Consider the following 24677-nt stretch of genomic DNA (forward strand, 5'->3'; position numbering starts at 1 on the left):
CATAGTATACCTCAACTTCAGCAAAGCTTTCGACAAAGTGCCCCATGATATCCTGATGAGCAAACTAGCTCGATGTGGGCTAGATGAAACAACGATCCGGTGGATCCACAGTTGGCTACAGAATCGGACTCAAAGAGTGCTTATCAATGGGACCTTCTCAAGCTGGGGAGAGGTAACGAGCGGGGTACCACAGGGCTCAGTCCTGGGCCCAGTGCTCTTCAACATTTGTATGAATGACTTGGAGGAGGAGGTGCAGGGAATGCTGATCAAATTTGCAGATGACACAAAATTGGGCGGGATAGCTAATACCTTGGAAGACAGAAACAAAATTCAAAGTGATCTGGATAGACTGGAGCGCTGGGCAGAAAACAACAGAATGACATTTAATAGGGATAAATGCCAAGTTCTGCACCTAGGAAAAAGAAACCAAATGCACAGTCGCAAGATGGGGGATACGTGATTCAACCACACTACCAGCGAGAGGGATCTTGGAATTGTTGTCGATCACAAGCTGAATATGAGCCAACTATGTGATGTGGCTGCAAAAAAGGCCAATGCCATTTTGGGCTGCATTAATAGAAGCATAGCTTCCAAATCCCGGGAAGTACTAGTCCCCCTCTACTCAGCACTGGTTAGGCCTCATCTGGAGTACTGTGTCCAGTTCTGGGCAGCACATTTTAAGAAGGATGCAGACAAACTGGAGAGGGTTCAGAGGAGGGCAACAAAGATGATCAGGGGACTGGAAACAAAGCCTTATGAAGAGAGACTGAAAGAACTGGGCATGTTTAGCCTTGAGAAGAGAAGACTGAGGGGAGATATGATAGCACTCTTCAAGTACTTGCAAGGTTGTCACAGAGAGGAAGGCCAGGATCTCTTCCCGATCATCCCAGAGTGCAGGACGCAGAATCATGGGCTCAAGTGACAGGAAGCCAGATTCCGGCTGAACATCAGGAGAAACTTCCTGACTGTTAGAGCAATACGACAATGGAACGCATGACCTCGGGAGGCGGTGGGCTCTCCCACGCTGGAGGCGTTCAAGACGAGGCTGGACAGCCATCTGTCAGGGATGCTCTGACTTGGATTCCTGCATTGAGCAGGGGGTTGGACTCGATGGCCTTGTAGGCCCCTTCCAACGCTACTATTCTGTGATTCTATGTGGGTGGAACTGCCACAGCAGCCTGGTCTCAGAAGGACTTCCGGGGATTGCTTGGGCTGCTTTTGGCACAAGCCTCTCCCCAAATGGGAAGCTTCTTCTGCAGACATGCACCCCTGCTCCGTGGCAGAAGCCATCAGGAAAGATGCTGCCCGGCGCCCTCCTTCCTTTGCCTCCGAGTCTGCACCTTCTCTTCCAGCTGGAGCTTCTCATCCTTGACAGCTGCTGATTGTGCCCTCCCTCCCTCCCCAGATTCCCTGGCCAAACGCAGCCCGTTTCCTTTTGACTTCTGCAAGATGCTTTCCTCCCTGGTTCAGCTCTCGTCCGCACAGTATGTGAGGATCCTGGCTGGGCAGTCAGGCTAAGCAGGGCCAGGATGGATCGCAGTGGCTGGGGACCCTTGGCTGCTGGCACTTTGTGGCGTGGAGCAGCTCGCGAGCGGGCGAGGGTGGTGGTCGTGGAGCCCTCCTCCCGACATGTCCCAGGCCCCAGACTCCACCTGCATGGCGCTGCCCAGGGCAGGCCTCCTGCAAAGGCTGGGGTGAGGGGGCTGTGCCAGCCCTCCGAAGCCTGCAGCAGGGGCCTCAGTGCTGGCTGTTTGGCATTGATGGATGGCTCGTGAGGAGCCCCGGAGCACTCTCCCCGCTGTCGGCCTTTGAGCTGCCTGTCAGGAACGCCGGAGCTCATTCTTCTGCCAGCCATCTTGGGGTGTTTGTGATTCAATGCTCTACTGTTTCCTTAATGGGAAGAACTTAACCCAGTTTCTTGGCACCGGTTGGCGTCTTCTGGCAAAGCCAGGGCTTGTCTGAGGACTGGACAGCCAACAGTCAAGTGCAAATCCCAGCTGTTAACAGCTGCCAGAGGGGTCTGGACTCGACACAGAAGTCATTTGGGCAAGTACTGTTCTTGGCAAGGAGGCGGCAGTGGCAGCTGGCTGACAGACACAGAGCGATCTGCCAGCTTGAATGGGGCTTTGATGTTTGTGGGAGCATGTTTTAGTTAGTGCAGCCATAAAACTGGCCCTACTGGATCGGGGCAAGAGTCACTCTGGGCCAGTCTTCCTTTTCTCACAGACTAGCAGGCTGTCTCTAGGAGTTCACGCGGGGGGCGGGGGGGCAGGACTGCCCTCCCCTCTTCTTCTTGGCCTGTCTAGGCTCTGGTCTCTTCACGGTATAGCTGCGGATCAAATGCCATGTGACGGTGGAACAGCCACAAGCTTTTCTCTCCCAGCTCTTCTTCCTTTCTCTCGCTCAATGCAACGAAGGCAGGCTACTAGTTTGATCAAGGAAGCCGCTGTGTGGGCTGGGGGCATCTAACCCACTTTCCCCATGCAGTTTTCCTGGCCTAAATTGCCCCTTGAAACCATTTACCCTGTAGGCCTAAATATACATGAACCATATAGGCAACTCCATGTTTTGCCCCATGGGACAAATGGCTGCTGGGGGGTGGGGGCTGAAGGGCGGCATCGGGGGTGGGCTGGTCTCCCCCTCCCAGCTTTCGGCCATGGTCCAAATTCCACCCCACCTCCCTTGCAGTTTGCTGTTGGCACCTCTTCCAGCACCTGCAGGTCTCCCTGTTCACAGACGTGTCGTGTCACGGCCAGCTTCGTCATGGGTCCGCCCTCTCTCCCCTTTCACGGCAGCCCTTCCTGGAGCTTAGCTGCTCACTCCTGTCGTTCCTTTTGTGTGTGCTTAAATGCCCCCCCCCCCCTGCGCCGCCTGGCTTCACCTTTGCAAGCAAAGCCACGGCCTCCTTCGGGGCATGCAGAAGTCCGGCCTCCGTGAGCAGAAGCTCTCCTGGGCTTGCCAGGGCAGAAACCAGATTGCTTCCCAGCACCAGGCTGGATAGGACGGTGCTAGGAGAGGGAAGACGACGCTCCTCCAGCTGCATGGGGCTGTACAGCCAGAAATCCTGCGACGGACAGCCTCCCCCCCGGGGGCAGGGACAGGCCTGTGCTCGCCGCAGTTGCTTTGCTCTCCTTGCTGCAGAAGGGATGGCTCCTTTGGCTTTATTGCACGGCCCTGCGGAGGTGCTAGATAACGCTCAGGCCTCCACAGTGGGAAGCGAGACGTCGCCGAGGGGCTTGTTCAAAGGGGGATGGGGGGCACATCTAGCCCCATCCATGCAACCTCAGAGCCAGCTCAGTTGCTCCAAATAATCAGAAATGGGCAGGCATGGGACACACCTCCACCCTGGGCGTGTGGGAGGCCAGAATGCCACACTCTGTATGCCACCTGGACCAACACTGTGTCAGAGAGGAGAGCGGGGAGGTCACATGCAGTGCAGCCATGCCTGGGGAGAGCCGGCGGCCCTTTGCCAGAGCTGCCCTCACAATCTCAAGCCCATGAGTTCCTCAGGGTTTCAGTCTTTGCAGCTCCCCATGCAGGGGGCCTCCCCAAACATCTGTGAGCGAGGCGGGGAAGGACAAGAGGCAGGCAGACGCCCGCTATGGGCCTTTTCAGATGCCTGCGGCCGATTCTCCTGTTCCCTTTTGGCCAGTACAGGAGTCAGTTCTGCAGCTGCAGCAGAAACATGAAAGGGGAGCATCCACCACAGAAAGGAAGGTGCCCCCCAAAATCCAGCACTTGAAAGGAATTCTGCGTTTTGGGAATCCATCCACAGGCGTCTGCTATTCCTCACATTTCTGCACAGGCAGGTGGATGTGAGAGTGGCCCATGAGGCAAGAAGGGATGATCATGAAGAGCTCCAAACGCCTCCCTAGACCTGCACAGGCCTTACTAATTCCGTGCAAGGAAAAGCAGCCAGAGCAGCTCCCGGCTTAGTCTCTGGGTGCTGTCAGACCGACGGCTCCTGGGGCGACTGAGAAGGCCGTGTGCCGCACTTCCGTCTTTCTTTTCTTAATGGAGTCTTCTGGTAAGAAAAAGGCAGAAGCGGAGGGGGAGAGGACACCTGGACTCCCCCCCCCCCAATTCCACAAATGAGACCATGCAATTGCACACTTAAAGCCACAGGGCTCCTCGACATCCGTTCTGCGGCCCCTCAGAAAAGGCTTCATAGAGGCCACAGAGCTCTGCCTCAGAGCACCCTCCTTGGCCCAGAGAAAGAACTTCATTATATTTCTGTACTGCCCAACAGCCAATGCTCTCTGGTTTACAAAAATTAGAACCCTAAAATACAACATGGTCATGCAATATAAGACCATTAACATACAAAAATATTAAACACTTTCACACAACCAACAACAGAAATCCCAGGACCTGTTACAAATCTTGTGCTATCCAGTGCCTGGAGCAGAGGAAAGTCTTTGCTTGGTGCCGGAAAGATGACAGTGTGGGCGCCAGGCAGACCCCACTGGGAAGAGTGTTCCACCATTGGGGGGTTGCCACTGAGAAGGTGTCGCCACCCCGTTGCCATCCTCCGAACCTCCCTTGGAGGAGGGCCTCCCATGGTGTCTGCGGGGTATGGGGAGGTTCCCTCTTCAATAAAGGCCATGCAGCACAGGCACGGCAGCCTGTTGGGCTGACTGATGTTCAAAATGCAGGAGGAACAAGCTTCCAAGCTGCACAGAGCCCTTAGCGGATGGGTGATGGGAGCAAAAGCCAGAAATGTAGATGGCTGTGACATGTACGCATGGAGCGGAGTGCTCCTTGAGGCACAGCGGCAGGAAGGCTTGAAACAGAACTGTGCTAGCAGGGCCAAGTGATGCAGGGCCTTGAGAGGATTCCAGCTGCAGAGCAGAAGAGAACGCCGTGCTTGCTCTCCCGTGCCATCTGGGCTTGGGGCTCCAGCAGTCCCAAGGCCCTGCTCCCCAGAGGCTGCAGCCTGGAGCCCAGCTCTGCCAGTGTAGGGACAAGTGCAAGGTGGCTTCTGTGCCCAGGCCAGGGGGTGCCTCAACAGTGTGTGGGAGTGTGGGGGGGGGATGTCTGTACAGAATTTGCCAGCTAGTGTTGCATGGAGACCCTGGGCTTCCATAGGCACAGATGCTCAAACCGGAACCTTGCCACAGTGCAGAACTAGATACATCTGAATAGATGCCGTGGTTTCCAGAAATGGGGCATGGTCTATTTCTGGTTCTTTGTCCCAGCAGCCCTCGATGCAGCTGGAGCACCTAGCAGAGGCCCAAAATTTCAGTCTGCGCAACAACTCCTGGAATCTGTTCTGCACACAATGTGGGTTTCAAACACTGCACCAGGCTTTTCCTTCTCTCTCCCCCTCCCTAGTGTTTCAGCCAGATGAAGAGTTCTGGAGAACTCAAAAGCTTGCTTGCTGTTTTGAGATATTTAGGCTGGCCCTAAAAGGTGTTTGCCCAATGTTGGCGTTCTCCCATCATGCCTTACAGGCTCAGCTGAGAAGTCGGTTCTGGTCACTGGGGAATGAGCTGCATTTGGATCTCACCTGACTCCTGTATATGCTAAAACTGGGTCAGGTGAGGGCCTCTGCATTATTGGCCCCAACTCCTGACCACTTTCATTGACAGGTTAGTTCTTTCCTAGCTGGGCATAATGCAGGCATGCCAGACCTTGTTCCGGAGGTGGTCAGCACCCAGTGCAGGGGGGTCAAGAAGTATTTCGGAAGGAGGGAGGTGCGTGGCATTTATTAGCACAGCCATTCTTGCCACCTTTCCTCTGGCAGAGCTTCTGTGTCTTTAGCAGGTGTGTGCCAGGTAGATATTCAGATCATGCAGCTTTCTTCCATCACTGCAGCCCTGTATCTTTGAAGTATTCACCTGTTGGCTTTCTGCCTGGCATTTGGCTGTGAAAGGCGCAGCTGCCCACTCTTTCTGGGGGTGCTGCAGCTACCAAAGCCTGAGGCAGAGCTGCTCTGGGGCGCGCTCTGCCTTTTCCCTCATGCTCCTGCCCCAGAAGGGTCCTTGCCTGATGAGCAAATGTCTCCTCTCCGCTTCCCCTTTCCAGGCCACCACAGACTGGGATTTGCTGCAGGGCTCAGGGTGCACAGAAGGCCACACGGGCACCTCCGCCGCAGCCCCCTTGGCGGCTGGCATGATTGCCCTCATGCTGCAGGTGCGCCCCTGCCTCACCTGGCGGGATGTCCAGCACATCATTGTCTTCACAGCCACCAAGGTGAGCAAGAGCCCTGGGGCCCTCTGCAGCGCCAGCCGTGCCGGCTTTCAGGCACGTGTGGAGGCCCCCTGCCTGGTCCCAGGCGCTGCCTGCAGGAGGGTCGTTCTGGGAGGGGCCAGGGCTCCGTGGCAGCACCCCCGCTTGGCAAGCAGGAGATCCCGGGGCTGATCCCCGGCAGCATCTCCAGGGAGGGCTGGGAAGGGGCCCCTGGAGAGCTGCCGCCGCCGCTGCCAATGGTGTCAACAGCCCTGGGCTAGAATCATAGAATAGTAGGGTTGGAAGGGGCCCACAAGGCCATCAAGTCCACCCCTGCTCCATGCAGGAGTCCAAGTCAGAGCATCCCTGACAGATGGCTGTCCAGCCTCATCTTGAGTGCCTCCTGTGTGGGAGAGCCCACAGCCGCACATGGCAGCTTCCTCTGCTCTTCTGATAAGAAACCCTGACGGTGGCTCCCGTGGCTTGTCTCCAGAGAGGAACCGGAGGGGAAAGCGAGCCAAAGAGAAACTGCTGCCCTGGGCTAGACCCAGGGGTCCCAGCTTCCTCTCCCTTTTCTTCCAAAAGGCATGGCTGTGAATTGAACACCAGGCTAATTTGCTCTGCTGGGTGGGACTCGCACTTCCACAGGAAAACCACAACCACAGGGACCTGTGAGGTGCCCCAGACCCGTGTGCATGCGCATGCGCGCGCACACACAGGTTCCTTGCTTGCATAGCTAGGATTGGACTGGCCCTGAGCTAACAAGCTCCCAAACTTGATTGCACTTTCAAGGCCCCATTCCTTTGGACTGCATGTGTGAGTGTGCGTGGCCTGGGTATTTACACCTGGGGGAGGGAGGGCTCCAATGAGTATGTCCCACAGTTTATATTCATTGCTGGGAGAGAAAAGCTGTCTTCAGTCCAAGGTGGCTCTTTGCAGCCCTGGCAGGGATTATTGCTTGATTCCCACCCACCAGAGCAAATGACCCTGGTGCGCAATTCACACCACACAGCGCCCCCAAAGAGGAGGGAGGGGCGGGTCTCCTCTCTCCATCTTCCCTCCCGCCAGCCTAAGGGCCTGGCTTAATTCTTTGTTGTTGTTCAGTCATTCAGTCGTGTCCGACTCTTCATGACCCCATGGACCATAGCACGCCAGGCCTTCCTGTCCTGTGCTCTTTCCCGGAGTGTGCTCAAATTCATATTCATTGCATCGGTGATGCTATCTAGCATCCTCTGCCGTCCCCTTCTCCTTTTGCCTTCAATCTTTCCCAGCATCAGGGTCTTTTCCAGGGAGTTTTCTCTTCGCATTAGGTGGCCAAAATATTTGAGCTTCAGCTTCAGTATCTGTCCTTCCAATGAGCACTCAGGGTTGATTTCCTTTAGGATTGACTGATTTGATCTCCTTGCAGTCCAGGGGACTCGTAAGAGTCTTCTCCAGCAACACAGTTCGAAAGCATCGATTCTTCAGCGCTCAGCCTTCCTTATAGTCCAGCTCTCACAGCCATACGTTGCTACTGGGAAAACCATAGCTTTGATTAGACGGACCTTTGTCGGCAAGGTGATGTCTCTGCTTCTTACTATGCTGTCTAGGTTTGCCATAGCTTTCCTCCCAAGGAGCAAGCGTCTTTTAATTTCATGGCTATAGTCACCGTCTGCGGTGATCTTGGAGCCCAAGAAAATAAAATCTGTCACTGCTTCCATTTCTTCCCCTTCTATATGCCGGGAAGTGATGGGGCCAGACGCCATGATCTTAGTTTTTTTAACGCTGAGTTTCAAACCAGCTTTTGCACTCTCCACTTTCACCCTCAACAAGAGGCTCTTTAGATCTTCTTCGCTTTCTGCCATTAGGGTGGTATCGTCTGCGTATCTGAGGTTGTTGATAATTCTCCCGGCAATCTTAATTCCGACCTGTGATTCATCCAAACCAGCGTTTCTCATGATGTACTCTGCATATAAGTTAAATAAGCAGGGCGACAATATGCAGCCTTGTCGTACTCCTTTCCCAATTTTGAACCAATCGGTTGTTCCATGTCCAGTTCTTACTGTTGCTTCGTGACCATACAGGTTTCTCAGGAGACAGGTAAGGTGGTCTGGTACCCCCATCTCTTTCAGAATTTGCCAGAGTTTGTTGTGATCCACACAATCAAAGACTTTAGCGTAGTCAATGAAGCAGAAATAGACATTTTTCTGGAATTCTCTTGCTTTCTCCATGATGCAGCGAATGTTGGCGATTTGATCTCTAGTTCCTCTGCCTCTTCGAAACCCAGCTTGTACTTCCAGTAGTTCTAGGTTCACATGCTGCTGAAGCCTAGCTTGTAGGATTTTGAGCATAACCTTGCTGGCATGTGAAATGAGTGCAATTGTACGGTAGTTTGAACACTCTGGCACTGCCCTTCTTTAGAATTGGAATGTAAACTGACCTTTTCCAGTCTTGTGGCCACTGTTGAGTGTTCCAAATTTGTTGGCATATTGAGTGCAGCACTTTAACAGCACCATCTTTTAGGATTTTGAATAGCTCAGCTGGAATACTGTCATCTCCACTAGCTTTGTTGTTAGTAATGCTTCCTAAGGCCCACTTGACTTTGCTCTCTAGGATGTCCAGCTCAAGTTCAGCGACCGCACTATCATGGCTATCAGGGACATTAAGATCTTTCCTGTATAGTTCTTCTGTGTATTCTTTCCACCTCTTCTTAATCTCATCTGCTTCTTTTAGGTCCCTGCCTTCTTTGTCCTTTATCATGCCCGTCTTTGCACAAAACGTTCCCTTGACATCTCCGATTTTCTTGAAAAGATCTCTAGTCTTTCCCATTCTATTGTTTTCCTCGATTTCTTTGCATTGTTCATTTAAGAAGGCCTTCTTGTCTCTCCTTGCTATTCTCTGGAACTCTGCATTCAGTTGGATATATCTTCCCCTTTCTCCCTTGCTTTTCGCTTCCCTTCTTTCCTCAGCTACTTGTAAAGCCTCATCAGACAGCCACTTGGCTTTCTTGCATTTCTTTTTCTTTGGGATGGATTTCGTTGCTGCCTCCTGAACAATGTTACGGACCTCCATCCATAGTTCCTCAGGCACTCTGTCTATCAGGTCTAATCCCTGAAATCTATTCCTCACCTCCACTGTATATTCATAAGGGATATGATTTAGGTCATACCTGAATGGTTTAGTGGTTTTCCCGACGTTCTTCAATTTAAGCCGAAATTTTGCAAGAAGCAGCTTGTGATCTGAGCCACAGTCAGCTCCAGGTCTTGTTTTGACTGACTGTATGGAGCTTCTCCATCTTTGGCTGCAAAGTACATAATCAATCTGATGTCGATATTGACCATCTGGTGACGTCCATGTGTAGAGTCGCCTCTTGTGCTGTTGGGAAAGAGTGTTTGCTATGATCAGCGTGTTCTCTTGGCAAAACTCTATTAGCCTTTGTCCTGCTTCATTTTGTACACCAAGGCCATGCTTGCCTGATATCCTGGTGATTTCTTGACTTCCTACTTTAGCATTCCAATCCCCTATGATGAAGAGGACATTTTTTTTTGGTGTTAGTTCTAGAAGGTGTTGTAGTTCTTCATAGAACCGATCAACCTCTTCTTTGGCCTCAGTGGTTGGGTCATAGACTTGAATTACTGTGATGTTGAATGGTTTGCCTTGGATTCGTACTGAGATTCTATCTTTTTTGAGATTGTACCCCAGTACTGCTTTTCCTACCCTTTTGTTGACTATGAGTGCTACTCCATTTCTTCTAAGGCATTCTTGCCCACAGTAGTAGATATGATGGTCACCTGAATTAAATTCGCCCATGCTTGTCCATTTTAGTTCGCTGATTCCCAAGATGTCGATGTTCAATCTTGCCATCTCCTGTTTGACCACCTCCAGCTTACCTTGATTCATTGATCTTACATTCCAGGTTCCTAAACAATATCGTTCTTTACAGCATCGGACTTTCTTTTCACCACCAGACACCTCCACAGCTGAGTGTCCTTTCGGCTTTGGCCCAGCCGCTTCACTCTTTCTGGCGCTACTTGGAAATTCCCTCTGCTCTTCCCCAGTAGTATATTGGACCCCTTCCGACCTGAGGGGCTCATCTTCCGGCGTCATCTCTTTTAGCCTTGTGATACGTTCCATGGGGTTTTCTTGGCAAGAATACTGGAGTGGGTTGCCATTTCCTTCTCCAGTGGACCACATTTTGTCAGAACTCTCCGCCATGACCTGTCCGTTTTGGGTGGCCCTGCACGGCACAGCTTATGGCTTCACTGAGTTACGCAAGCCCCTTCGCCACAATAAGGCAGTGATCCATGAAGGGGTTAATTCTTTGTAGCGAACTGTTTTGGCTGGGTTACCAGCTGGGCCATCCCGAGCCAGAGCTGTCTCCTCTTTGCACTGGTTCCAGGCTGCAGCCCTCTGGTCGCATGTCCCCTTGCTCCCCCACCCCCACTGTGAACACAGCCCCTTCTTCTCCATTTAAAGCAGGCATTGGGCACAGGAACAAAGCCCCCCCCTCTGGGCTCCCCTCTGCTTGGCGCCTCCCCCCCCCGCTTGCCCTGCCCTGGCTCATCAGCTGCCTGCCTGCCTTGCTCCCTCTGCAGTACGAAGACCGCCGCGCCAGCTGGGACACCAACCAGGCCGGACTCAGCCACAGTCACCAGCATGGATTTGGCCTGTTGAACGCTTGGAGGCTGGTGAATGCGGCCAAGGTAGTCAACCCCTTCATCGCTGGGCAAAGGCTCGCCCACGAGTGGGGCTGAGGACCACTGGCTGGCAGGGGACGCAGGCAGCCCTTGGGCTGTTTCCCGCCCCACTAGAGAGGGGTGCCGCCCCCTCGCTGCAGACCAAGAAGCCAGTGGGGTTTGTGCCAGCTGGCCAGCAGACAACACTGCTTCTCAACGGTTCCGTGGAATCGGAGGGCTGAGTCGCAGAGGGTCTTTGGAGGACATGGGGCGGGCTGAGTGGTGCCACATCCCCCTGATGCCGCCTCTCCACCCTGGCAGGTCTGGGAGTCCGTCCCCTACTTGGCCTCCTATGTCAGCCCCACCTTGAAGGCGAGCAGAGCCATCCCCATGGAGCCAGGCCGCCTGGAAGTCCTGTGGAACGGTTTGTGCGCTTCCCCTGCGGTAGTGGGCGAGGAGGGGCCCCTTGAAGGTGCCCGCGCCACGGACCCCGACCTGCGCCGCTGCCGGGATGGGCCCAGGGCACGGCCAGCCTGCAGGGCCTCTGTTTCCGGAGGGATGTTCCCCCGGTGCCCCAGGAACGGGCGCGCTGTGCTAGCAGAAAGCTAGCAGGTTCCACATGCAGGCCGATGGTGCATGCGGGCGCAGCGTGACGCAGAAGGCTGCCTGTGGCGAATCGTCCGGATGGCTCTGGGCTGCTCTCCGCATCAGAGGCAGGATGCCTTTGTGGGCTGGCTGCTGGGGGACGCAGGCGGGAGGGTGCCTAGCGCGTGCGCCCTGCTTCTGGGCACCCCGTTGGGCCTCTGGCCACGGTGGGAACGCAAAGCTGACCTCGCTCGGCTGGGGGTCTCATGCAGGGCACTTCCGACATTCTCAACCCATGGGACACAGTCCATGCGGACGTTCTCCTGGGTAAGAATCCTGTGGAAATGAGCAGACACTGTGCAGGAGTGTGGGAGGAGCTCGTTCTGGTGGATTGTGCCCTGTGTGGATGAGCAGGATGGGGCCAGGTGGAGCCTGTGCGCGTGCGTGTGCACACACGCACAACGCTGCCAGAGCACCAGCACTGCCAGAAGGGAGCTGCAAGGGCTGTCCCCGTTCCCTTTCCCTCGCTGAAGCTGAAGCCAGGCTGCCAGCTCCTGGCTCAGCCCCAGCAGCATGTGTGCGTGGCTGGATGGCAGATGCCCAGGCCTGCAGCTCCCTCTGCCCATTTTAGGCAGTGCAGCCGCTCCTGTCCTGGCCACCCTCCGTCCGCACAAACAAGGCGCGCGCGCACACATGCGCAGCCTTCTCCCGAGCCCCAGCTGCTGATGGGAAGGCACACTGTGCTCCCCCCTCCCAGACAACCTTTCCTCTGTCTCCTAGCGGAAGCCCCAGGCCTCCTCATTTGTGTTTTGCCTTCACGTAACTGCCGAATGAGGGCCGGTTATGCTACAGGGCCGAGGAACCCATGGGCCCCTCCAGCCCCACAGACAGGCAGAACGCAAGGGGAAGCTTTGGCCACACAGGTGTGTATCAGGGCCCCAAGAGAAGCCAAGGAGCTAGTCCTGGTTGAGGCAGAGCTCCTTGGGGTCAGCCAGCCTTGTCATTCATGTAGCCCAGGGAGGCGTGGGGTGGGGAGGTCGAGCCCAGCGGGGACCCCTGAGAGCCTCAATGGTCTGGGTGGAGGGCGGAGGGAGGGCCTGCGGTGGGGCCTGGCTCACCACGGAGGGGGCTCTGGATGGGCTGCAGATCTGCAGGGCTTGCGTGTGCAGGCCTCCCACGCCGCCTTTGTGCCGTTGTAAAAGCAGAGCCCTCTCCGGGCGTCAGCACCACCCCAGCGAGACCAGACCACTCCAGTCCCACATCCCACTGGACAGAAGAGGCCCCGAGGAGCTCCAGCAAGACACAACGTGATCCAGCAAGGGTGTGCGGGGGTGGGGTGGGGGTCCCGCCATGGGCCTGTCCGTTCCCAAGTTTCCCAAGGGGCTGGAAGTGCTGTTGGCCGAGGCCAGGGCCACTCCGTGCCTGTTTCCCCTATAAGGAATTCTCTCCAGCGAAATGTGCAACAACAAACCCAAGGCTGGGAAAGGCCAAACCCCTGGGAGGAATGCGCAGCTCAGGCCCTGCTGCGAGGAGGGGGCCTTTGGCCTCCAGAGAGGGGAGGGAGGAAAGGGGCCCACAGGTTAACCCTTCCCCAGGCACCCGCTGCGGGGTTCTGAGGAAGGGTCTGCAGACAGCAGGAAGCTGAGATCGCTTTAAGACCAGGAAAGTAATTGTGTGTTGGGGAGGAGATCCCTCACAGCGCAGCATCTCTGTGGCCGGGGAGGGGGGAACGCCTTGGCCCAGCCATGTTCGCTACTAGCCAGAGCCCTCTGCTAGCAAGCTGCTGGCCACCAAGACTCCAGGATGCCAACCTGGCTGTGCTGCTGGGTGCTCCTTCAGGCACATTAACCCCATCCCAGCTCCCTGTGGAGAAGAGCTCGTTTGGGAGCACCCTGGCTTCTCTGGGGGGGGGGGGAGGCAAGCGAGGGACCAACCAGAGAATGGGCTAGCAGCTGGAGGGGTTCTGCTGCCATGCAGACCGGGGGGGGGGCAGCTGTCCCACAATCATTTCGTTGGCTTCATACTTGCTGTTCCCAGCGGGTGCTGACACCCCGGTCCTGAGCAGCACATGGACGCGGTGCACAAAATACAGCCACTGGATGTAAACCGAGATGCTGCTGGCACAGCTGCCCCATTGGTCCTGCTGTGGCTCGTGGACAAGGGGTGGCCCTGTTTTGCCTGTGGCAGAGGCCCCACAGCTGTCAGAAGGCCTTGTTGTGGGGCTCCTTGGTGCCAGGCCTCCTCAGGCGGGTGGGTCCTCTCTCCTTCCCCGCAGTGACGGAATCGGACCTGGAGTTGTCCGGGATGAGAACGCTGGAGCACGTGGCCGTGACGGTCACCATTACCCACCCTCGCCGTGGGAACCTGGAGATCCGCCTGCGCTGCCCCAGCGGCATGGAGTCGCTGATTGGGACAGCGCGGAGCATGGACACGTGAGTGTGGCAGGTGGGGGGCCAAAGATGAGGAACGTGGGAAGCTCTGCACGCAGCCGCGGCTGCTCCCTGCACCCGATGCCAAGTCAGGCCCGTTTGGCCCGCTGTGGTCGGCACTGGCTGGCAGCGGCACCCCCCCCCTCCCCCCCGGTTTCAGGCGGGGTTTTTCCAGCCCTACCTGGGGATGCTGCCAGGGATCGAACCGGGGGCCCTCCTCACGCAAAGCAGGGGCTCTGCCACGGAGCTGCAGCCTTTTCCCAGATCAGCTGTGCTGGCTGTCCCGCCAGGGCTTCAGGCAAGCTCTTTCCTAGCCCCGGGAATCCGACCTGAGGCTGTCTACCACACACACTCATCCCGTAGCAGGGCGCCCGGCTGGCCTGTTCTGTGGGAACTCTCTGCCACCGGAGGCGTGGAGAGCGTGCGCAGGTGCTGCCCCCTGTGCTCGGCCCGTTTGTCTGTTCTGTGCGGCGGCGGCGGCTTCCCCTCCCTCCCGCTGTTGCTGGGCCTCCCGCGTGGCCCCCGTGAGTCGCCGTGTGGGGCCCACTAGGTCAGGGAAGGGCCTCCTTGCACAGGTGGTGGGGGTCCTAATCTCCCAGGGGGCTGACACCTCTTCCCACTCCTCCTCCTCCACAGAGATCCCAACGGCTTTGTGGACTGGACTTTCTCCACAGTGCGCTGCTGGGGCGAGGAGGCGCAGGGCACCTACCACCTCATGATCCGTGATGTCGGTGAGCCCCTGCCCCATTGCTTTGGTGCCGCCTTCACCAGAAGGGGCCCTGCCCAGGCTCTGCTGAGGGTCTCCTCAACCCCAGCCGAGACGGCCCCCCCGTCGATTCAGCTGCCGTCTCTCGGCGCGCCCCCGGGATGCGAGATCACAGCTCGCCCCCCACCCAGCTCACCTGGCTGCTCAGAGGGGCTCTGGGAGGCACCGATTTCCCATTCTGGCCTCTGCTGTGTCGCGCCAGGGCGCTCCCACGCTGCCACTCTGTGGCGGCTGCACCACCCGGCATCCCCTTGAACCGCCACCCATGCCCACTCCCGCCCTCCGCAGGGGACGAGGTGCCGCAGCCTGGCGTGCTGAAGCAGTGGCAGCTGACGCTCTATGGATCTTCGTGGGCCCTCGCTGAGATCCGGGAGCGGCAAAGGTAAGGCAGCAGCTGGGCAGCGGCCAGAGGGGGCTTCTCTCCGGAGCCCCCAGGCGGAAGCTTGTGCCATTCAGCCTGTGCATGCAGAAGGCTCGAGTTGAAGCTGGATCCAGGACAGACGGCTTGCCTCTGCCCCCGCCTGAGCAGTCGGGGAGCCATTGCGGGTCAGGGAAGAAAGCGACCGGCGGGCCGGGCCAGCGGTCCGCCCCCCGGGCACCCTTGCGCGTTGGCTTCATCAGCAGCATCCAAGCTCTCCCATGCAGAAGCGCCGGCTGGCTGGCTGGCTGACGCCCCTCGACTGCTCTTCCGGGGGGGGGGGGGGTGCTTATGCCACGGGCCGGCCTGTACTCAGGATGGGAAGGGATTTTCCTCGGGTCAAGCTAGCTGTGGCCCAGTGGTGCTTGAGCTGTTGCCTTTTCGCTTTTCCCTGGGAGTGTGCGGCTTGGCTCACTTGATGGGCCGTCTTGAATTCTTTGCTCTGCGGGCATCTTTCTGCGGGGGGCGGGGGAGCAGAGCAACCCGCCACAGAAACCTGACGATGGGGCTGGAAGAAGAATCGCCTGCCCCTGCTTTTCCCCTGCAGGCTGCTGGAGGAGGCCATGAGTGGCCGGTATCTGGATGGCAGCTCCGCCTCGCCCTGCCCGCCTGGCCTGCAGATCCCGGAGAAGGAGCCCCACACCCTCACTGCCAGCACCCTCAAGGTGAGCGCTGCTTGCCCCAGTAGGGAGCCCGCGGGAAGCCTCCCTCCTCAGGCCTGGCTGGGGCTGCGCATGCTGGGCCCTGCTCGGGTGGAGGAGCGGCAGCGGGCCACTGTGGGTGCCGGCAAGCCGGCGTGCGGCAGGCCTGGGTAAGAGACGGAGGTGTCGCGGGAGGGAGCCGCCCTCACCCTGGGTGCCGCGAGGGGGCTCGAAGCAGAGGGGGGCCGGGCGATGCTGTGGGTGCGGCAGGGGCCGGGGCTCAATCACAGCCGTGGAGCATGCAAGGGCAGCGGGGGCTGCGGATGGAGTGGGGTGGGCGTCCCCAGGTGTCCGCCGCTGGGGCGCACCGGAGCGGAGGAGCCGTGCATGCTGCTGCTCTGCGCTGGGGGCGCCAGAGGCTCCCTTGTGGGCGGTCAGAGGGCGGGCCTCGCTGGCGCGCGCTGCTGCCTCTGAGCAGGCTCTGAGTGCCCCGTCCTCCCCACCAGACGCTGATGCTGCTGGGCTGCTGTGCCGTCTTCTGGACCTTCTACTACACGCTGGAGGTGCTCCTGACGTGCAGCAGCAGCAGGGCCTTCGACCTCGTGGTCTGTGGTGGGGCCAGCCCCTGTCCGGGGGCCTCTGAAGGCGGAACAGCCCAGAGCCCAGAGGACGGGGCGGAGGCGGAGGAGACCGTCCCCTTGTGTGGGGGCCTGGAGGCAGAGTCGGAGCACTGCCCAGAGGAGGGCAAGGCCAGCCGGGGCGCTGGGGACGCCGCCACCCTCGCTTGGGACAGGCTTGCTGGATCTCCTAGAGCAGGAGCCGTCTACCTCGCCCCTCGGGGCTCGCTGACTGCAGACAGGGAGCTCCAGGGGTGCTAACGGGACCAGCACCTGCCTCCTCAGGCAGCGCTTCCCCATGGTGGCCAAGGAGCTGGAAGCATGGCGCTCTCCCAGGCCGTTTCTCCCTTTGGGGCCTGCTGGCCACGTGCCGGCCCACCCTGACTCGCCAGAGGGAGCATCCCAGTGGCAGGCTTGCCTGCAGCTGGGGAGATTGCCTGGGGGCAGCTTCGTTCCATCACTGCAGGGAGAGGGGGGTGCCTCACGTGGCCTGAACACGGATGGTGCTGGGGCTGTGCTCCGCGTGGGCCTGTCCCCAGGGGTGGGCCGCTCAGGGAAGGTGGCCGTGCAAAAGCCCCAGTCCTCACGCCCCTGGACTTTGTGCAAAGCGGCCTTTGGAGTGCTGGCAGGAGCCTGGCTCTGCCGGCCCGCCGCCTCATCCTGCTGGCTGCTGGGAAATCCCCGTGCCCAAGAGGAGTCACAGGTCCTGGGCTGGCCGGAGCTGCGTTTGGGGCCCGGGTCTCCCAGCGGTGCCCTGGCCTGGGTTTCCGCCCTTGCGCTTTGTGCTCGCTGGCACCCTGCCCGCCCACTGGAGCTGCCTGCCTTGCTGCCAAGGAGCAGCCCAAGCCAGCCCAGGCCTCAGCTGCGCTGCCTTTCGCTCAGGCCTGGCCTGGGCATGACCCATGCAGCTGGGGCACGGCAGCCCTGCGCGGAGGACCACGGGCTGCAGGCGCGGCCGATCCTGGCGACGGCAGAGCTGTGGTGGCCAGCAGGGGGTGCACGAGCCCTCTCCTGCTTGGCCTGCTGAACAGGAGGAGGGGCACTTCTCTCTGCCCTGGAGGGACCTCTGCCACCTCCCCCAGAGCCCCCATCCAGCTTGGGGTGTTAATATTTTCAGTTAATTTTGCTTTTCTAAACCAACAGCAGAAGCTTTTCTTTGCAGCTTTCCAAAATAAACCCATTAAAACCAAAGCTGCGTGCCTCTCCCTTGTGGTGTGCAGCCCAGGTGGTTGAGCTGGTGTGCCTGTGCAGAGGGGCTCCGTCTCCCTGCCCGCATGAAGGATCTGAGCTGGGCTGTGGGGCGGTTTCTGGGCCGCCTGCACTCAGTGGCCTCCACTGAAGCGGAGCCCGCCCTCTCCCAAGGCCGCCTGCTCCACGGCTGGAGCCCTTCTGGCCCTCACGATGTTTGAGGGCTCGTTTGTTTCATACCATTGAGGAGGACCACCCTCGTGCCCTGCAATCCAAGGGAGTGCCGTCTGGCTCTTCTTGGCAGACCTTGGACCTCTGAGCATGGAGGCGTCAGACGGGGGCTTTTTCTGTGCAGCTGGCCTGGGGGTGGAGGCCTGTGGCTACTCCTTGCCCTGGGCCTTGCTTGCCTCAAGGGCCAGCGCAGGATGCTGCTGCTGCTTGGCCGTGTTTCTGCCATCTTTGTGGCCAGCAGCTCACCTGGATAATTGCAGGGCAGCCATGGCCTCCCTTTTGAAAGGCCTCATGGCCTTTCTGGGCCTGGTGGCTTCTGCTGTTTGCCAAGGGCAAGGAAGCGAACGTGGCCCTGGCAGCCACAGCCGCACCACCAAGCATCAGCAGTAAGTGGGGGGGCGTGGGCGTGGTCTGCCTGTCTGCGTTCTCCAGGTCCAGCTGTTCCGCTCGAGCTTTCCCCAGCATCATAACTGCAGCATGAGAATGGAGGAGCTTCAAATAAAGAGCCAAGAAACCTAGAAAGATTCATAGTTTTTAATTGATGGACAACAAAAAATACAAAATGGGGGTGGGGAGTTGGTCCCCTCCCCCACCATTGGCAAGGATCCGTAGAAAAGGTTTTCTTTCTCTTGTGCAAATTTCAGCAGGGACATGATTTCCAAGGACCCGTTTATCGGGGCACCTTACAAGGCCGCAGCACCAGGCATTGTGAGACGGCCCAGGCCTCAGCTGCGGAATGGGCGCAAGGGAGCCAGTGAAGCGGGGAGCATGCAAAGTGCCGTTGGGGCTGGAGATGGCGCAAGCTGAAGGGAAGGGCAGCGCCATGCAGCGGCCGCACGAGGGCCCCTCCGCGCTTGCTCCCAGAGGCCACTTTCTCCAATAAATACCCAATCGGCAGCCATTGCTGCCCCAGCAGCAGGATTCATCCAGGTGGCATTGGGGTGGTTACTGCAGGAGTGGAAGGCCAGTTCTGCTGGGGGTGGGCGGTGCTGGTGCCAGGGGTGCCGGTCCCTGTTTAGCTGATGATCTGCCGGGGTCGCCCGTAGCCTGTCATGCCTGCTTGTGAGGCTCCCTGGTTGGAACCCATTTGTAGACCTATGACATTCTTGCCCTCCTTCAGCTGGCTCTCTGAGAAGTCCCGCTTGTTCTCCTGGGCTTTCCTGGGGTCGGGGAGAGAGAAGAGGCTCTCAAGAGTGAGCCCTAGAGAGGCTTCTGGTGTGGCTCTCGCTTGGTGCAGCACCTTGCCCAACAGCCCCCCCGCCCCCCCCCCCAGCAGCAATGGGTTTGGCACAGCAAGGCAAATTGTGCAGAATGCCGGGGATGAAGCGCGCCAGCGGCTTGATCTTGGAGAGGGGCCTTACTTGACTGCCACGTAGGCACTTTCCCTTGTCAGACTGGGGCCAGGCTGGGTCCTGGGCTGCCCCCCCGTGGGCCCCCCTTCACGGAGTCCGCCTGCTCACCGCTGCCCGCCACTCTGGCTCCCCCTGCTCACCACTGGCCCGCCGGCTAGCGTGGCAGGCAGAGTGCCAGGAGCGCGCAGGCTGTGGCAGCGCCGCTCCCCCTCCTCGCCACCACCGCTGCCTGGGCCAGAGCAGAGGCGGGGAAGAGCGGGGTGCCATGGGGAGGGGGAGGAGGCGCACATCCGGGGGCCCCAGTGGGGGCCCGACCACGCCTACCCTTGACGCCAGCTTTGGGGGAGCGGGGGTCTGCCCCTTCTGCCTGAGCTGAAAGGGTCTGGCGGCCCCCACGTATTCTGCCGCGCAGAACTGGTGGGCCCTCCATGCGCACGCACACACATGCCTCTGCCGAGCTTCCTGCTGAGCGTCAGAAGCCCCTTACTTCATGAACCAGGAAGGGTCTCCGCGGTACTGGCCGTCGTTCTTCGTCACTGCAAGGCTGCCCAAGGCCATCAGCGTCCTCTGAACTGCAGCCATGTCCTTAGCTGGGAGCAGAGGGAGAGAGAGGGAGGGTCTCCACCTGGGCTGGATCAAGGCACCGCCCGTGTTCCTGAGGGCCAGTCCTCGCTGGCACACCTCCCTGGCCGTTGGCTGCCCGGAGCACGGGGGGAGCCGCTCTCCCCAGCTCTCCTGACATGGTTCTGCCACTGGGGAGCACCTGTGCTGCGTGGGGAAGGGTCTTCCCTAGGTTTAGTCTCCAACAGCGCCAGCCAGACTGGCAAAGGGCCCTGCAGAAGCCCTGCAGAGAGGCTGCCAGTCAGTACAGACAACACCGTGCCAGCTGGCCCAGGGGGTACTTTGGTATAAAGCAGCCACGGTCCCTGTTCATTACGTCCCTCTTGAATCCCCACATCTGTTCCAAGCCACGGACCTGTCTTCCTGGCAGCCCCCTCCAAGCTAGTCCTGGGCTTCTGTAGGTGCTCGGCTTGTGTGTGTTCAGGCTGCTCCTGAACGGCTGGATGTGGAAAGCCCAAACTCACCCCGCCAAACACTCAGCCTGGTGGAATACGCATAGCAACTGCCAAGCAGCCCCTGGGACTGCTGGGGCGGGCAGAGGCCTGTCCCTGAAGGGGCAGGACAGGACAGAGGGCTTGAGACCCACCGGCCTGCACCTGGTCTGGGAGATGCCACCATCTACCTCTATGCAGTTGGCTCTGCCATGCAAACAGCAGTGACCTACTTTGCAGAGCTGTTGTGAAGGCAGCACAATACACACTCAACACTGGCCCAGGGAAAAGGCCATGGAGCCATTTCAGATGCCCCACAAGCCCCCCCCCCGCTGCACCTGTGTGGACTCCCCGCCTGCCTCTCGCCCCCTGCTTCATGCGGCCTCGGCCAGCCCCCACCTTCAAAGAGGTCGACTGTCTGGAATATGTCCGTCTTCACCACGCCGTAGTCCTCAGCCGCCTTCAGGAACTGAGCGATCTGCTCCATCTGCTTGAAGACCATGGTGGGAGGAGGATCGGGAATCTTCACGGGCTTGGAGCCGCCGGGGTAGAGGCTGTTGACCAGCTTGCCAAGTATCTGCCAGAGGGAGCAAAAAGGGCACAGCTCACTCAAGGCCATGGGGCGGGGGGGACGGACGGACCAGAGGGCATCTCCAAGTTCCACTGACCAGCCCTTGAGACAGGCCTGGGCACCCCTGGTTTCAGAACACTGCAACCCCCGGGAGCAAGGGCAACACGCCCACCCCCGCACTGGCTGGCCGCCTCCCTGGCTCAGGGCGGCGGCTGCATTTGCAGGCCACAGAGCAAGTCGAGGCTGCCCTTTCCAAAGTGGCGAAGTCATGGAGGGCACCCCCAGGGCCCAGACTGCTCCCCTCAACCTGGGAGCCCTGACATCAGGTGTTTGGGGCCATAGGGTTACTTGCTAAGGTGAGAGTGTCGTCCGTACACGCCCAGGGACACGGTTTCCTTCGTCATTACGCCACGCCTCCTCCTGCTATGCCCTATGGTCATGGGGCTGAGCCTGGGGCCAAAGGGAGTTTGGGAAGGGACAGACAGGCAGCAAACAGTCAGTGCTTACAATGCCATTCTTCAGCCAGACCTGAAAGCCCAGCCTGCCACGTTCGGGGCGCCCTATGTCTGCCCCACACTGGGTCACGACCCACTCCACCAGCCGCTCTTCCAGCTCGTCATCGTATTTCTTCTCGATCTTGGCCTGGACGTCTCTGCTCAGGCCAAAGGAAGGGCCTTTGTTCGCCATGCTCAATGGAGGAGGATGTCCTGGGGGGGGGGGCAGAGAGGAAGGTGTGGCTGAGGCCTGCCCTCTGCCTGAACCAGGAGAGAGCTGGGGGGGGCAGAGGGAGGAAGGCAGCCCACCCCCCCGCAGCCACATTCCACCTTCATCACAGCATCTCTTCCTTTCGCCCCAAAGGTGGAAACCGTCACCCTCAGGTCAATGTGATGCTGACCACAGGCCTGAGACGGTGTGGCTGAAGCCTTTGCGCTGCATGGTGTGGAACGGGCAAGGCCGGGGAGCCCGAGGCGAGTCTGTGCTGTGGGAGCCGCAGTGGGCTTGGGAACCTGGAGGTGGCTGTTGCCAGCAGAGGGTGTGGGCAGGGGACAAGGTGCACAGGCTGTGGCCTGGACAGGTGCTCTGGCTCAGCACCCTCCCATGCACAGCACCCCTGACCAAGGCCACGCTGGCCTGGAGGGGCCCCGGTGGGTGCTCTCCTCTCAGGAGGCCCATCCAACCAAGAGCCGCTGGGATCAGCAGTTGCCGGTCTGCAAGGACAGGCAGGATCCACACCACAGATGGAGGCGGAGGCTGGTGAGCAGCCAGCCCACTCGGACTGCCAGCCCAGGCGGGTGCTGGCAGTGGACAGCAGGCCCAAGAGTTCGTGACCTGTGTGGCTGGGCAACAGCTCCAGTGCCTCCGGGCAGGTTCCCTTGCCCCCTCAGAGAGAAGCAGATGCCAGGCCTGCAGCGAGAGGCTGGAGGGACCCCTGCACCCGCGACGGCACAGGCCGCTCCATTTCTCCACATGTTGCCCAGCCTCTGGCTTTGCTCCTCCTGCCAAGTGCAATATGAACCCTGCAGTCCCGAGGGACCCCCTGGCTGGGGAAGCGGGGCACAAAGCCTTTCCACGGGCTCTGCCGGGGCCCACGGCAGGCCAGGCTGGGCTGGTCGGACGGGGCGACGCAGGAACGTCTGCGCTGCGCTGCCAGAAACACTCCGACGGGTCACCGAGGCCCTCATGAGGGCTCCCTTGCCCCCCAACTGGCTGCCCCGGCCAGGCGCGAAGGCAGCGAGTGACAGGCGAGGTCCACACCAGCCCTTTAGGTCGGTGCTGAAGTGCTGATGACTGCGGGGCCGACGACACACTCGGGCCACGGCGCCATTTCCCGCTTTTACTCCGCATGACCCACAATACCGCGCCAGACGACCTCGTGCGCGCCACGCGGCATAAACGCGCAAGAGGGATGCAGCGCCCCACGGCGGGTCGGGCCGCTACGCCGCAAGGCGCGGATCTGGCCGCGCTGCCCTCCCGGCACAGCGCCCCCGCCAGACTCTCCGCCCGTTGCCCCCCGGCCTCCAGCGCTGGCCGCCCCGTGCCAACCAGCAGGCGCCCGCGAACCCGGCCCGGCCCACGCAGCTGCTTCGCTGCCGCTGTGCCGGCGGGCCCGGCCCGCAGCGGAGGCGCCCGGTCCGCCGGCCCCCTCGCCCCTCCGGGCTCCGCTCGCCCTCCCAGCGGGGGCCACGACGGCGCGCCTCCAGCAGCTCCGAGCCCCGGCGGCCCCGGCTCCTCCGCTCTCGCCCAGGGCTGGGCTGGGGAGCTCGGAGGAGCCCTGCAGGGGTCGGCCCCAGGTGGGTCCAAGCTCCTCTCGCTCAGCGTGGCCGGCCGGCCGGAGGCCTTCGGGAAGCCCGCAGGCAGGCGACTGGCCTGCCCTGCTGTCGGCCCAGCGGCGGCGGCTCGGAGCCCGCGACTTATCGCCGGCCTCGACGTCTCCCGTCCCACCGTCGCAGCGGCCGCACGTCTGCGCCCCGCCCGCCGCCGCGCGTCCTTGCGCCTTGCGCGCTGCCGGGATCGCTGGAGCGGGTCCCGACAGACACATGCAGACCCGTCTGGATTCGCGCGCAGAAACTTCACCAGCGCGGTACCGGCCTGGCCCGGCCCCCGTTTCGGCCCAGCGGCAACACACGGCAGTCTCATCTCAGTCAGCCGCCGACAGACGGGCCCCCCGACGCGCCCACCCCGTGCCCAGCTCAGCCTCCCCCGCTTCCCGGCACTTACAGGCGGCTGCTTGGAGTTCTCCCCAGATGATGCTCGGCTCTGCCCCGGACTCTGGAGCCAGGCAAGGCTGGCCGGGGGCTAAAAGGCGCCAGCTCCCTGGCCGGTGACGTCACCCCGGCCCCCCGAGGAGGGAACATCCCCTCCGCTGAGCGAAGGACGCCGCGCCAGGCACCATATTTGGGGAAAGACTCCAAAAGACAGTGACGGAGGAGCCTTCCCCAGACATTCCCCGCATGCTTGAGTCAGACGGGGCGGGCTTCGCCTGGGCCGGTCCCGGGGAGTCGGTCCTTTTTTAGGCAGGACAGCTGCAGGCCCAGATGGGGAGCAAGGCGGCGTCTGCTCCGACTGCGTCGCTGGTTTCCCTGTGAGGTGCGGGGAGACGGGACCCTTGAGCCCCAACCTGATTTGAATACCACGAAGGATGCACCATTGGGTCCTCATTTTCATAGCCTAAGGATGCTGAGCGCAAGAGTTTGTGAAATGCAATTGCCCCCCAGCTAGGCAGAGTTCGTTCACACAGTCATGCTCCATATGGGCCTGAATGTATTTTTAAAGTTCCATTTCGCCTGATTATAATATCCTTCAAAACTGCAAACTAGTGAAATTAACAGGCTAATGGTTAACTTGTTTTTAATCTCCCAAGGTGTTGGATGTTTTATTGAACACAGTTCCCCTCAAATGTTGCCTTAAGCTCCTGCCCTCATCAGAACTGGCTGTGGCTGCAAATGGCAAGATGCTCGACATGCTTTAAGGCAGGCACCTCTATGAGGCAGGGCACAACTTCTCCCTAAGTAAAACGTGGGAAACTGGGGCCTCATGACAGTGACTTGCTCAAGACCACCAGGTGAGTCAGTGGCTGAGATGAGATTTCATTCCAGACCCAAATCTGGTGTGCGCGCGCACGTGTTTTCCCATTAAACACTGAATGGGAAGGAATGGGGAGCTACATGAATGGTAGAGGAAATATGTTACCCCCATATAAAACCATTTGCAGTGGCACACCTCAGTCACTGCGTGGGGATCTGCTTGACTCATGGTTAAGAGAATATAGTACAAGTAGAAACAAAGGGTGTAGCTGCAAGGCCTTCTCTGGGGTATACATTCTGCCATGAAAGACCTACGATCAGTATAGTGACCACCTAGACTGCAAGGCAGAAATCCCTGGCTCAGGTCCCCTGCCAACCACAAATGCACTCAGCTAACTTCAGCAAGCCCTGTTCTCTTAGCCTCAGCCCCATCACACACATACCCATCAGTAATAGGGGGACAATAATGTCCTACCT

General features: G+C 59.4%; 2 protein-coding genes across 9 annotated transcripts in view; one reads left to right on the top strand and one right to left on the bottom strand.

Moving 5' to 3' along the window:
- PCSK7 (proprotein convertase subtilisin/kexin type 7) overlaps positions 1 to 17473 on the top strand; it is a 32234-nt gene extending 14761 nt beyond the window's left edge. For 4 of the 8 annotated variants that reach the window (XM_084860562.1, XM_084860560.1, XM_084860564.1 and 1 more), the window contains 8 exons: positions 6028 to 6195; positions 10746 to 10853; positions 11148 to 11250; positions 13687 to 13843; positions 14477 to 14571; positions 14895 to 14988; positions 15572 to 15689; positions 16172 to 17473. In XM_084860562.1, coding sequence (XP_084716688.1) covers positions 6028 to 6195; positions 10746 to 10853; positions 11148 to 11250; positions 13687 to 13843; positions 14477 to 14571; positions 14895 to 14988; positions 15572 to 15689; positions 16172 to 16543 — 1215 coding nt within the window. In that variant the 3' untranslated portion in view covers positions 16544 to 17473. Of the gene's footprint in view, positions 1 to 6027; positions 6196 to 10745; positions 10854 to 11147; positions 11251 to 12191; positions 12733 to 13686; positions 13844 to 14476; positions 14572 to 14894; positions 14989 to 15571; positions 15690 to 16171 lie in introns of those variants that run through there. The other 4 variants (XR_014792848.1, XR_014792849.1, XM_084860559.1 and 1 more) reach the window with 4 other exon arrangements.
- Positions 17474 to 18213: 740 nt separating this feature from the next.
- On the bottom strand, positions 18214 to 23447 carry TAGLN (transgelin). Its single transcript, XM_084860566.1, has 5 exons — positions 23395 to 23447; positions 21184 to 21383; positions 20505 to 20682; positions 19541 to 19643; positions 18214 to 18861 (listed from the first exon to the last, which is right to left on the bottom strand). Exons 2-5 carry the CDS (start codon positions 21361 to 21363, stop codon positions 18717 to 18719), a joined length of 606 nt encoding a protein of 201 aa, XP_084716692.1. The 5' UTR covers positions 21364 to 21383; positions 23395 to 23447; the 3' UTR covers positions 18214 to 18716.
- Between the last annotated feature and the right edge of the window lie 1230 nt (positions 23448 to 24677).

Source organism: Heloderma suspectum, chromosome 6 (genome assembly GCF_057233095.1).
Source record: "Heloderma suspectum isolate Gila_16-S chromosome 6, 16-S_ref, whole genome shotgun sequence".
Classification (NCBI taxonomy): domain Eukaryota; kingdom Metazoa; phylum Chordata; class Lepidosauria; order Squamata; family Helodermatidae; genus Heloderma; species Heloderma suspectum.